The sequence below is a fragment of the Microcebus murinus genome, chromosome 10, assembly GCF_040939455.1.
Source record: "Microcebus murinus isolate Inina chromosome 10, M.murinus_Inina_mat1.0, whole genome shotgun sequence".
NCBI lineage: Eukaryota > Metazoa > Chordata > Mammalia > Primates > Cheirogaleidae > Microcebus > Microcebus murinus.
Window position 1 is genome coordinate 49449397 of NC_134113.1, and position 14488 is coordinate 49463884.

General features: G+C 37.7%; 1 protein-coding gene across 1 annotated transcript in view; it reads right to left on the reverse strand.

Annotated features, from left to right (window-relative positions):
- Nucleotides 1-14488, reverse strand: part of ADAMTS20 (ADAM metallopeptidase with thrombospondin type 1 motif 20) — a 163010-nt gene that overhangs the window by 100902 nt on the left and 47620 nt on the right. The window contains exons 6-9 of the mRNA XM_012746250.3: nucleotides 14196-14320; nucleotides 12177-12217; nucleotides 3002-3107; nucleotides 1058-1204 (exon numbers count right to left, since the gene is read on the reverse strand). Coding sequence (XP_012601704.2) covers nucleotides 1058-1204; nucleotides 3002-3107; nucleotides 12177-12217; nucleotides 14196-14320 — 419 coding nt within the window. The remainder of the gene's footprint in view (nucleotides 1-1057; nucleotides 1205-3001; nucleotides 3108-12176; nucleotides 12218-14195; nucleotides 14321-14488) is intronic.

The following is a 14488-nucleotide window of genomic DNA, read 5'->3' on the forward strand; positions in this document are numbered from 1 at the left end:
TATTTGGGGGGGAAATTTTTACTAGTTAAAGGACATATTAATTTTCAATAAAATGAACATATCTTTTAAAATTTCCATCGAAGATAATCAAAATATTACCTCATTCCAAAAACAAAAAACATATTACTGGTATTTGTAATCAAAATATCAATTACCCATTGAAAAAGCTATATGTGATCATGTATAGATTAGCAACTATGTGTTTTTAAATCAAGTTCCCATACAAAAATAAATTATCACTGTTGGTTATAATTTTGGGATGTAATTTTAAACACATATTTCAAAGCATGGTTTTATTTATTCCCATAGTTCTCATACAGAGAGAAGTAACTAGAAAATACTAATGCTGTTAAATGTAAATTGATGATTAGAATATATAGAAGAAATGTAGTACTGGATTCAGACAAAAAAGCATGTGGAAAGAGCTTTGGTTTGCCTTTTGGACAAGTTCAGTGACTAAGATGGAAACCCCATTCGGATAAAAGAAATTGAGATGCAGAGAAACCTAATGGAAGGTGCAGAGATGAATCGAGAAAAAGCTAGATCTACCACCTCTTTTCAAAGTTAGAAAGAGCCTCCAAAAGAGTATGTACAATTAGAGACTCTGCATCTCAATGGTTTCTGAGAGCTATTTGGATAACTCATAGTTTGACTTTGACTAATCTCTTTCAGGGACACCTAAAACTGGAGCCACTCAAACTCCTCTCAAAATATTACCTAGTAATTTATGAAAAAATTCAAAAACACATAAGAAAGGTGGGATTCCCATTAAGTCTCCTCCCAAACACAGTGTTCATCACAAGAAAGAGTTGAAATAAAAAAATAATAGCTAGGTCTGAACTGCAATAAAAGTACTTTTTTTTAAAGAAGTGAAATAATATGTACATACAACTATTTCCTTGTTTTTAGACATCCATTTCTATAGAGGAAGTAAACTTAAATCTAAATAAAGAAAAACTAAACAGAAGTTGAATCAACTTAAGAAGTACAAATTTCAAATCTTATACTCTAATAAATGTTCAATTATTTAACTAAAGTAACATAAATTCACACTTACTCTAGGAATTCAGTGATATATTTCTGACTACATTTTGACCAGGTCCAAGGACTCGTGTGGTAATTTAAAGTTGGGGCCATTACATGATACTGATGTTTAATTCCAGCTTCTTTACATTTAAAACTATCATCGTGTGGAACATTAAATCTAAAAATAAAAAAAAACACTTAAAAAGAATACCAAAAGATGTATACAATAGTAACAGATCCCTTATATTTATAATATAATAAAAATATATAATAAAAAATATAGATAAATATAATTACATCAGAATTTTTACTCGATCTCTCCATAAGGTCCTATAACACTCATGTTTAGAAGCACATGATTGCTAAGAAACATCAGATTATACTTTTGATCTTTGATTATACTTTTGTTACGACACAGTCTGTTGTTTTGGCATCTGAGTCTAAATAATAAAAATACTTGGCTTCTGGCTCACCTCATCACAGTATGGACATAGCATTCACATTAAAATGCCTGCAGTTTTCAACATGGATATCCTTGGAGATTTATGTGGACAGATTAGGTCAAGGTGATACCACACTAAATTCCAGATTTAACTATTGCTACAGTATCAAAAGAACTTCTTTAATGTCTAATTCCCTATCCTTCTTTAGTATCCATCTATTTAAAGGTAAATAGCCTAACTACTGTTTTGGGGCTATACTTAATAAGTGATGATTAGTAGAACTAGAATAATAAAAACATTCCCAAAGGGTAGCCAACTCTTCAGAATGAGAGCAAAAACAGTAAATAATTAGCAGGTCAGAAACAGATCGTATGCAATCATTTGATGACTCAAATATAAACTCAAGTTAAGAAGGAATACTGAAACCACATAATTCAGGTCCTTGCCTGCAAAATTTGTATTTAAATCAGTCTTTTAATTAAACTATTAATACTTACCCATATTCTAGAGACACATAAAGAGTTTCTCAGGAAGAAAATTAATGTGTAATATGGTACTCTCTGCAAGAATAGTTATCTACTTGTTAGTAGCCTTGAAAACCAGCAGATAGTGCCTCCCAGATGTTGCTGCAATAGTTCTACAGTGCCTGGATATGCTCATAAACAACTTACAAAATGCAGCTTATAATCAGGCTAAAAGGAAATTAAAGAGGTGCCAGTTGACTATAATTTATCTCCATTTGAAATTATTCCAACTGAATGCTCTAATGACAGCTGAAGGAATGACCAGAAAAAGAAATGTCGTTAAACTAAGAGAGGCAACTCTAACCTTGATTCCTCAGTAGCAGATAACAAAGAAGCACCAGGAATTCTGGGAGTACATCTGAAATCATTTTTCAGAAGATAAGCTTGTAGGGGCTTTCTGACTTCTCAGGAGCTCTAATGTATCACGAGAAATGATGGCCTCCATTCTTACAGCAAAGAATCCCAGTAGAATTTTTAGTAATGCAAGAACAGATAAGAGAATCCAAAATTTTTATGGAAAACTATGGAACAGGTGAAAAGTTTTTTAAAAATCGTTTAAGGAATAAGAAATTCCATGGGCCACATCCTCTGCTGGGGCTCTGAGATTAAAGAGCAAGAAATAAGCTGGTATCAAAAACATTTTGTGGAGTTCCCCACAACTAGGAGCCCCTGCAGGCCCTCCCCAAAAAGGGAGAAGGATAGTACCTGGTCTGTATAGGATAACAAGAGATAGAGGCCAGAAGTGCTTGTCATGTAATCCAATACTGTGAGTGAAATAAAAGAAATTCGCAAGTTCTAGTTCTTTGCTTAGTGTGTTGATCTGTGCAGCCTGTCTGACCTAACATAGATCACAAAAGAGCCAGAGTTAGCATTTCAGGTATGAAAGTTACACTAATAATAGTTTATGAAGAAACAAAGGTGCTAATTACTCAACTAAAGATGGAATTTCAGGCATTCTGTGCAATGATAAATAGAAGGCACATCACTGAGGTGACAGAAGGTACTTACACATGCCCAAGCTCATGGGCTATAGTGAACGCAGCACTGAGTCCATTTTCTTCACTAATAGAGCAGCTCCGTAAAGGATCACACAGGGTACCTAATTCTGCTAACCCTGAAAAATTTCACATTTGTATTACATCAAAATGGGAAATACTACCAAAATCATAAAGTGAGAACTAAATTCCAAAACATATAACCATTGGCATTACTACTTAGAAATGAATACAGAGTTGGCTGTAAATATTGAATAAATGTTTTAGAAGGTAAAAAAAAAAAAAGAATGGAATGATTTGTCTGCAGGTGAAATCTTAGCAAATTCTTATACTCTTTTACTCAAGAACAAAAATACAGGGTAAGCAAACAATTTTTTGAAATACAAGAAAAGGAAAAATATTTGCAGGCAGGGAGAAGTGTGAAATACATTAGTGTGGGTAGTAGGAAAGATATATTAATTGGTAAAAGAAAAACTAATAAGAGAAGAAAATAGCACAGAACTTCACAAATCTATGAATTTTCACTCATTTGTTAAAGTTTGAAGCAGCATACAAATATTCAATTATCATACCATAATTAATTAAATGAGTAAAAAATTATGGTGTTTATAGTAGCACCAGGTATTTAACAAACACAGGCTAAATAAAAATGATAATGATATAACAATTCTTGCAAGCACTCAATAATTTTGTAACACTTCAGCATCAGGAAATGTATTAAAAATCAGGATCTATTCCCTCCTATATAAAGAATAACGTGAAACTCAAATGTGCTGTTGAAAGGTGAAGGTATGAACTGGCTGGACATCAAAGACAGCAATAATTACAGGTTATGGAGTCCTTTAAAAATAATACAGAATAAGAGGTTCAAAATAAATATTCATTATAACAATCTATATTTCATCATCCATAATGTTAGCTTTTCATTTATTTTTTCATTTAACATAATACCATGGTTTTACTATTGCTATCCTTCAATTCAGTTATCAATTTTTCTCTCCTAAACAATTCCTCTCACAAAAGAGACGAATTTTTCATATATAAGATAATCACTTTCTTACTATAAAGTTCTTGCATTTAGAAATTTCTTAATGCAGAATAAACAGATTAGCTATTGTTTCAGTGCTTTTCTCCTATGTAATCTTTTATTCCTAAAAGTTAAAAACACGAATATCTTCCTAGTATTTAAGGTAGATTTCCTAAAACTAGAATGTATTTGTTATGCTTTAAGAGAAATGCAATCTAAAAAACCTGGGAAAAAGTCAAAGATGAAGTTCATTAGCCAATATTTCTTTAACAAAAAGGAAAGATTTGCCCTCTTTCTGACCCCACTGCCAAAGGTCTTGCTTAGAAAATTCCCCCCTAAAAAGAACGTTTTCTTAGAATCAAGACCAAAAAGAAGCAAGGGAAAAAAAGAAAGAAATTCATTTAACAGTCCTCTGTAGACAGTATGAGGGAATTACTATTTTTCTTAAGATTCTAAAATTCATGCTTCCATGTGTAATTTTTTAGTCAATTCTCATTTTATTATATATTTCTCCTTTGTCAGAATAAGCTAAAGGTGAGAACATTTCTTTTATGAATATGCTGCTGTTCCCGGGCTTTTATTTGTATTTTTAATCTGCCAAGTGGCTGAATTCCAATATTTTCATTTTTAGGGCTGTGTAGATATTTGGAACACAATATTGACTACACCACCATCCAAACTTTATGTTTACTTAAAGGTACATACATTCTGAACTAAACATTTTAGCCACATAACAGATTTGTGAAAAAATGTATTGTATATGATTAGAGACCAAGCTCAAATATTCTCAATAAGCTGGCAACATCAACAAAAACTGAAATGAATGGTTAGTATTATGGTACCAAGTAGCTGATTGATGGTTTGTATCTAGATTCACTCAAGCTGATTCTGAATTCTCTAAAAGTTGTTCAAGATAGAATAAAGCAGCAAAGGCCCAAATTTGATACAGGTTACCTATTTTTTTTTTTGTTTTGTTTTGTTTTTGTTTTTTTTTTTTATTTTTTATTTCAATAGAAAGTACAGGTTACCTATTTTTAGAAATACAAGAATCTGCATAGAATCACCTAATTTAGCCATCTTGAAGAATGAAAAACATTTTTCAACATATTTTGCAAAACATGCTGAGGGACTGAGGCAACAATACATGCAAAAGAAGATATACCAGGAAACCCAGTAATTCTTACCAACATTTTGGTTTGTCATTAATAACTCTCCTTAGTTATTTTTCCACATATTTTACATGAGAAAATAAAATACTAATACTTGTATTAATATAGGCTGTGTAGCCTTGGGCAAATTATTTACCTCATCTATTAAATTCGAACAATATTGTTCTAATATAGTATATGATACACATAGGAAGTGCTCAGATATCTTATCTATCACAGCACTTAGCTCAGGCGTTACCCTTGCCCCTTAATACATCCTTCCCAGCCATTAACTGAGGTGCTTCTTGCCCTGGCTCTTCTGATCTTTATTGGGTCCAAGCTATCACCAACGAGCGGCCCACCCTGCTGCTAAAATTAGATGGTAAACTTTTTGAAGGCCTTCTTGATTCTGGCGCCGATTCCACAGTTATTGCCCAGGACGCCTGGCCCCAATCATGGCCACTGCAGCCTTCCCTTATGCACTTACAAGGTATAGGACAGTCTAGAGATACTCTCCAGAGCTCAAAAATTTTAACATGGGAAGACTCTGAGGGAAAGAGAGGTACCACTCAACCCTTTGTAGTCCCAAACCTACCCGTTAACTTATGGGGGCGTGATATCCTTGCACAAATGAATGTCATTATGTGCAGCCCCAATGAAGTTGTAACCAGCCAAATGCTTAAACAGGGATTCCTCCCAGGACAGGGTTTAGGCAAAGAGGGTCAGGGACTAAGAGCACCCTTAACCACCCTCCCTAAGTCAGACAGATCAGGACTAGGGTTCGAAGAACATTTTTTGTAAGGGCCATTGATCCCCCTGCACTTCAGGCAGATAAAATCACTTGGAAAAGTGACTCACCTGTCTGGATCGATCAGTGGCCCCTCCCATCTAACAAGCTGGCCGCAGCTACAGCGTTAGTGCAGGAACAATTAGCTGCCGGACACATAGAGCCCTCTACTTCACCATGGAACACCCCCATTTTTGTCATTCAAAAAATGACTGGCAAGTGGCGGCTGCTACAAGACTTACGGGCTGTTAATCAAACAAAGACTGCTTTTTCTCCATACCGTTGCACCCAGATGACTGTAAGCCCTTCGCCTTCAGTCTCCCGGTAGTAAACTGTATAGGGCCCTCTCCGCGTTTCCAATGGCGAGTATTGCCTCAAGGCATGGCCAACAGCCCTACCCTTTGCCAAAAATATGTGGCTCAGACAATTGATTCTTTTAGAATTCAACATCCTCAGCTATATATAATTCATCATATGGATGACATTCTTCTCGCTGGGGCCGAGGAGGCAACCTTACATCAAGTTACCATGCAGGTTTTCTCGGCCTTACAGGCTCGAGGCCTCCGCTTGTCCCCTGAAAAAATTCAGGTCTGTCCCCCTTACCTGTTCCTAGGCTTTGAATTATTCCCCAATAGGGTCCTCTCCCAAAAAGTACAGATCAGGAAAGACTCTCTTCAATGCCTTAATGATTTTCAGCGCCTTCTAGGCGACATTAATTGGCTTCGCCCATATTTAAAACTCACCACAGGACAGTTAAAACCCCTATTTGACATCCTGCAGGGAGATACCGATCCAACCTCTCCCCACTCCCTAACTAAAGAAGGGCAGCAAGCGCTTAATTTAATCGAGCAGGCCATAAATGCCCAGGCCATTGGCTACTTCTCCCCCGACTCCCCTTTGTACTTTATTGTCCTCCCTACCCCCTTTCACCCACGGGACTCTTTTGGCAGGGCAAGCCTCTTTTTTGGGTTCACCTATCGGCTTCCTCCCCTAAAGTCCTTCTCACCTACCCTCCTCCCCAACTGTGTCCCCTTCTCCGTTCAGCACCTCCTTATACCGACCTACCCTACCCGAGGGGCCCCCTTCCTCGGCAGAACTAATTCTCTCCTTAGTCAACGCCTCTGTCAGGACCATCCGAGAGGCCAATAATTCAGAATATCAAGAGTGTTGGGTATGCTACTCCCCCCAGCCTCCCTTCTATGAAGGCGTCGCTACATTTGGTGAGCCATTATTTACTAATGACACCAGCAGACTCAGATGGGGTCTTGAGACCCATGGTGGCCTGACACTCAGCCAGGTCACAGGCCTAGGCCTTTGCCTTCTTGGCCCAAAAATGCTCCCTCCTGCACCCTTAGAGAAAATATGTAATCAGTCAATTACTGTCAACTCCACTTTTCAGTATATTCAGGCATCTAACACCTCTTATTTTGCTTGTTCTTCTGGCCTTACCCCGTATGTAGTCACTGCAACGTTTCTTGAGCATAGAGAATATTGTGTGTTAGTCATGCTTTTCCCCAGACTCACTGTACATCCTGCTGATGAGTTACTTCAGTTTTGGGAGCGAGGCACCACAATGCCCCGGGTAAAGAGAGAACCCATCACAGCCATAACACTCGCAGTTGTTTTGGGCCTTGGTGCCACAGGGGCTGGAACAGGCATAGCCTCTCTGATCACCTCCAATCAACAATACCTGCAGCTCTCTGCGGCCATCAATAACGATCTCCGAGAGCTACAGCAGGGTCTAAAATATCTCAAAGAATCCCTCGCTTCACTTTCTGAGGTAGTGTTGCAAAATAGAAGAGGCCTAGATTTAGTGCTCCTCCAAGAGGGAGGTTTGTGCGCAGCACTTAAAGAAGAATGTTGCTTTTACGCAGACAAAACAGGTCTGGTAGAAGATAGCATTGAGAGAGTTAGACAGAGCCTTGAAAATAGAAAGAAACAGAGGGAACAAAGTGAGGCATGGTATCAAAATTGGTTTTCCACATCCCCCTGGTTATCCACATTGTTTCCCAGTGTCTTGGGACCGTTTATAGGTTTTTTGTTGCTTCTCACCTTTGGGCCTTGGGCATTCAAAAAACTAACCAACTTTGTCAAGTCGCAGGTAGACGCAGCCACACAAAAATCGGTCTCCGTGTTTTACCAACGGCTGGAACAAAGAGGCTCCAGAGAAGACCTCCATACAGAGCCTCCCCATACAGCCATAGAGGGTCTAAATTTTTCAAACCTTGCCTCAGACATGGAACGCAGTTGGTTCCAAAGGCTTTGGAGACGCCCATGACGGGATTATCGCGATGCCGTGTACCAGATGCACACCCCACCAGCAGTGAGGTGACTCCATGACGGGAATATTGTAGGTCCATGCCCGGGGGCACACTTCATCATTAGAAGTGCCGGAGCTGGATGCCACCTACATAGCCTAAGACAGAGGCCTCACCTTCACATTGATCACACGATCTTGTTTGAGGTGCTGGTCGTGGAAGCCCATCGCGTAGCCTAAGACAGGCTCTCCACCAACCTGTGTAAATCTCCCTCATATTAGTAAAAAGAGGGGGAGATGTTAGAGACTAAGACCCTCAACACCCCAATGACTTGTCCTACGCATGGGCCTCGCCCTAGAAAAATTCCTAGGACAAAAACAGCAGCCCACCCTCCAGCTATAGCTCCGAGAAGAATGCATCCCATGACGTGCTGACCATGGAATTCTCCAGGGTGTGCTAACTGCAATTGTTCCTGACCACCTGCCAGGTTGGGGTTGGGTAACCAGACACAAACAACCTCGATAAGATACTGATTGGGGCTGATTAGCCTAAACCCGAGCCTCATCATCCACCCACTCTATTTTTCTGTTCATACTTCCTTGTTTCTGTATGATTACAAAACCAGCAGAAAATCTAAGTAAAGTAGACCTTGACAACCCTTTAAAAAAAGAAACAAACAAAAAAAAAAGAAACGGTCAAATATCTACAAAAAATAACTTTTTAAATACATTTTAGAAGACATAAAAATAATCTGATTACCATTAAAGAAATTCAATAAATGGTTAACCTTCCACAAAGAAAGCCTGAAACCCAGAGGGTTCTCCAAGTGGGATCTACGAAGTGTTCCAGAGATAAGTCATTCCAGTATTACATAAAATCTCCCAGAAAATGGTAAAAGAATAATACATCCCAACTCACTTTATAAAGTAAAGAAACCTTAGTATCAAAATTAGAAAAAGATGATAAAAGAAAGGAAGATTAAAAGCCAATTTTACTCCTGAAAATGCATGCATGAAAATAGTGAATGGAATCTAGCAGCGTGTGGGAGTAGGGGAAGGAAACATCTTGATCCAGGTTGGTTTAGCATTAGAAAATCTATGCTACAATAAACATGAAAATGCAAATATCTCTTCGACATGCTGATTTCATACCCCAGGAGTGGGATTGCTGGATCATATGATAGTTCTATTTCTAGTTTTCTGAGAAACCTCCATACCATTTTCCATAATGGCTGTACTAATTTATATTCCAGCAACAATGTACAACCTAAGTGTCCATCAATGCATTAACAGATAAAGAAAATATGGTATGTATATATGCAATGGAATACTATATTCAGAAAAGAAGGAAATTCTGTCATTTGCAATGATATGGATGAACCTGGAGGACATTATCCTAAGTGAAATAAACCAGACACAGAAAGACAAATACCATAGGATCTCACTTACATGTAGAATCTAAAAAAGTCAGTCTCAGAGAAGTAGAGAAAAGAATGGTGGTTACCAGAGGCTGGGGGTAGGGAGTGTGGGTGGTGGAGGTAGGCAATGGGGAGATATTAGTCAAAGGGTACAAAGTTTCAGTTAGCAGGACTATAGTTAGATAGGAGGAATAAGGTTGGGAGAGCTATTGCACAGCAGGGTGACTAAATTTAATAATATTTAAAAATAGCCAAGAAAGTAAACTTCAAATGTCTCACCATAAAAAATAATAAGCAAAGTGATGGATATGTTAATCATCTTGACTTAATCAATTCTACATTGTATACATATATCAAAACATCACATTATACCCTATAAATGTAAATAATTGTAATTTGTCAATTAAAAATTGCATTAATAAATCCATGGAATTCACTAGATTAAGATGAAATAATCATATGATCATTTCATTATCTTCAGGGAAAAATAGTTAAGAAAATAAGACATATGAGGGGGGAAAATGGCCAATTAGAAGAACCACGAACCCATAGCTCCCAAGGAAAGAAGAGTAAATAGGAACCAGGTGCCTAACTATGGACAGGTGTCCTTGGAAGGAACATTGTGAAACCACAAAGCAGCAGCAGAGGGGACAAAAAAGGTGATGGGGTGATACATTGATAGTATCAAAGCATGCACAGGGAAGATTAGCAGGATAGAGTGCTGGGGCACTGTGCTCACCCTACAGTCACTGTGGCCAAGTTGTGAGAGGACCACAGATTGGGGACCTGCCTGAGTCTGTGCAGAGTCACCAGACAACAGGTGCAGTGGGAAAAGGGCAACAGCTAAAGCCATCCTGAGCTCTCAGGTGCATGGCACCATATTAGTCTGGGACTCAGTTTTGTGGCTGTGGCCTTCACATTGCCCCCACTGGGCTGAGAAGGGAGCAGACCAATGGGAGGCTCCTTTCTAAGCTATATCCGCTGCCTGGATGCCAAGTGTCCACTTCCTGACAGCACAACGGAACTGCTTCAGTGGATCCTGGAGGATGCAGGGAGAACTCCACAGTCCCTGGGCCACTGGAGCTGACCTTTGCCCATGTGACTTGGCATCCAGTCCCCAAGCCTGCTTAATGCCTGCCTTATGCTTAGCCATGACTCCACCCTCCATGTCTCCATGCCTGCTGCCTACTCTGTCCTGGCCCTGCCCTCCAGGTTGGATCAGCCCCTCTACTCCCAAGGCCCTGTTTTCTGGCTCTGAGGCCTGCTCAGAAGCCCTACTTCTGGCTCCTTCCCAGTCTTGGCTCTGAGGCACATAAGCCAGAGTCCAAGGCTCTGCCTCCGTGTCTCCACAGCTTCTACCAGGCCCAGGACACCACCCTGAGATTCCAGCACTACACCTATGCTCCAAGACCCCACCATGGATCCTCCACCATTGTCGCAGGAACTGCTCCAAAATCCAACACTCTGCCAGGGACACCCTGACCCCTGGCCTTGAGCTGCCCGTACACTGGGACCTATAAAAAGATTTTATAGGTAAATTATGAGAATAATTAGAGTGATGAATCAGATGGCCACATTTAAAATCAATGGGGTTATGGACAATGTTTCTTCATTTTATTCCCTACAGAAATGAAAATACAAATATATGAAATATATATGAAAACTCATTAATCAGGGAAATAAAAATTATTACTATAACGCAAAATATTATTTAGATTGGCAAACATGAGAAATTTGAAGATACTCCTATTGATACACTCAAAAGGAATGTTTGTAGTCTATTGATAAATGTGTAAGTTGCTATAAACACTTCAGAAAAATAAGTTGGTACATTTTCTATAGTTGAATATTAGCATACTAAATGGACTAGCAATTCTAATCCTAGGAATATGCCTTAGCTCTTACAGCAAAATTCATAACAGAAAAAAGCTGCAATTGGCCCAAACATCCACTGATAGGATTTAGGTATATAAACTGTAGACGAAATACTATATAGCAGTGAAAGTGTATGAACTACAACTACAAAGTTCAAAAAGAAGAAAAATAAAATAACTTCTTGTTTAGGAACACATATGTATGTAATAAAACTATTCTAAAATATGGAAGGAATTGGCAAATATGAAATTAATGTTATTGACTACTTCTTGTGGGAAAGCAGATAGATAGAATGATGACTGAGCACAGACCATACCATAGTGTCATCATAGTGACAGAGTTCTAACTCTTAAAACTGGAGGTGAATTCATGGCTATTTATTTTATTATTTTGCTTTAAACTGGCATATAGGTTTTTATATATTATTTCTCATAGGTCAAATATGACATCATAAAGCACTTTAAAATTAAATATATCAAGCTTTGCATACCAATCGATATTTAGAAATTGGCAAATAAATATCAGTTCCTATTACTTTGTAAAATCAAATAGTGACAAGTGTAATAATTTATTAAGACAACTAATCAAATTACTAAAATGTCAAACAAAAGGAAAATTACCTAATTATTTTAAATAATTAAACAATTATATAAACTAAATTGGCAAAATAACTTACCTAATGTGTCACATTTCTCTCTAGCTCCACAAATGTCTTCCCTTGGAATAAAAGATTTTGAAGGATATTTAGAAAATATTTTTGCAGCAAGCCAAAACAAAAATAAAGAAGTTTTAACTATGACATGACTAATACCACAAACTTTTAAAATCTAGTTTTCACTAAGGTCCCCAAAAGTTTAAACATAGTAATGTACCATTTCTGCACATCAATAAACAACAGGTGCTATATAAAAGTGTTATAAATAGTTGAATCATTAAACAATGAAAAACTTTGTAAGTATATTTTCACCTCACAGCCTTTACTTACATACTATGTATAATATAATTTACCCTCTTCTTGATGATTCAGTGTCATCATGAGCTTCAATTATCATTCTCTGATAGAAAATAATGATGTTTTCAGATGTTACCAGGTTTCTTTCTTTCTCTCTTTCTCTTTTTCTTTCTTGCTTGCTTGCCTCTGCATTACTTAGTCCCTAACCATTCAACTGGACAGTTCTCTTGTCTCTTTCCTTATGGTTTCCTCTCATAACCCATTGTTCCTCCTATCTTTAATCTGTGTCTCTAATCTTTGCTGCATGGCTTCTACAATCCAGGGCAGAACCATGGACTATGGTGCAATACTGTGTAGAAAATTCAGTCAATTCTGTTCTATTTTTTTTTTTTCCTTCTTCTTCTTCTTTTTGAGACAGAGTCGCACTTTGTTGCCCAGGCTAGAGTGCCATGGCATCAGTTTAGCTCACAGCAACCTCAAACTCCTCAAACTCCCGATTAGCTGGGACTACAGGCATGCGCCACCATGCCTGGCTAATTTTTTCTACATATATTTTTAGTTGGCCAATTACTTTCTTTCTATTTTTAGTAAAGACAGAGTCTTGCTGTTGCTCAGGCTGGTTTTGAACTCCTGACCTTTAGCGATCCGCCCACCTCGGCCTCCCAGAGTGCTAAGATTACAGGCATGAGCCACTACGCCAGGCCATCTGTTCTACATTTGAAAAGAGATAAAACATAGTCTTGTGCCCCATAACACTTCAGTCAACGACAGATTGCATATAACATGTTGATCCCATAAAATTATAAAACCATGTTCTTACCATACCTTTTCTATGTTTAGATACATGAATATTTACCATTATGTTACAATTGCTTGCAGTACAGTAACATGCTGTACAGGTTTGTAGCCTAGGAGCATAGTAGGCTATCATCTAGGTTTGTGTAAGTACGCTCTATGACATTCATGTAATAATGAAATCACCTAATGATACATTTCTCAGAATGTGCCCTCATTGTTAAGTGTACATGTTAGCTATTTTACATTGGCTAATAGTTTTCATTTCAGGATTCTGGAAAGTTAAGATTTCTTTGAGTTTGACCCCCAAGTGAAGAATTTCTTTGGTCAACCAATCAATCAACCAAGCAAATAACAAACCTAGTATCTATATATTCTGGTAGCAACAGTGTTGCTGAAACAAAGATGTGAATTAACAACGTATATTCTAAAATGAAAAATAAATAAGTTTGAGAACAACCCTAGCAAAGGCATCCTGGTAGCTGAAACAAAAATTGTGCATCAAAACAAAGAACAAATGGGAGGGAGAAGCACAAGGAGTTCCAAAAGTGTACAACCAAATACATTGAGATGCTCTTATTTCTGAGCAATTGAAACATCAAAAGGAAAATAAACAAAACCTGTTCTCATTTCCGTAACTATGTTAATTTCCAGATATTATTCCTAATTCTCTCATTCTGTCACCAACAAGACAAGGAAATTATTTTGTTTTGATTAAACTGTGACTCAGCAACCTAACATAGCTAATTTCCTAAGGAACTAACTAGTATTCTGGTTTGAAAGTATAGAAGAATGTTGTCATTCAATAGCTTCTCTCATAATACAAGGTCTCATGGCACACTTTCATCCATATTCTTGATAAAGAACTAAGGTAGCAAGAAGTATCAGTTATCACACGGGAGAGAAAGTCAAAAATTGCAGTTGGAAGAATTATTTCTAAAACCATACCTAGTGATAAGAATAGCAGTGTCATGGTGGGAAGGATGAGTATCCTCAGGAACATTCTGAGTTTGTTGCCATAAACAAAAGTTGTGTAATGTGGTAGCTGCATTAAAATTGATGACTGGTCCTTCCTACACAAAGTGATAAGCAATTAAATACCATGTTAAAACATTTACATCCTCTTTTCCTTCCAAGTTTATCAGCATCCATGTGATTTATCCAACAGCATTTTCATAGGCAAATGAAGGCGTGGCATCAACTCTTTTTCATATATTTTACTCTAACATATTTTAGCAATA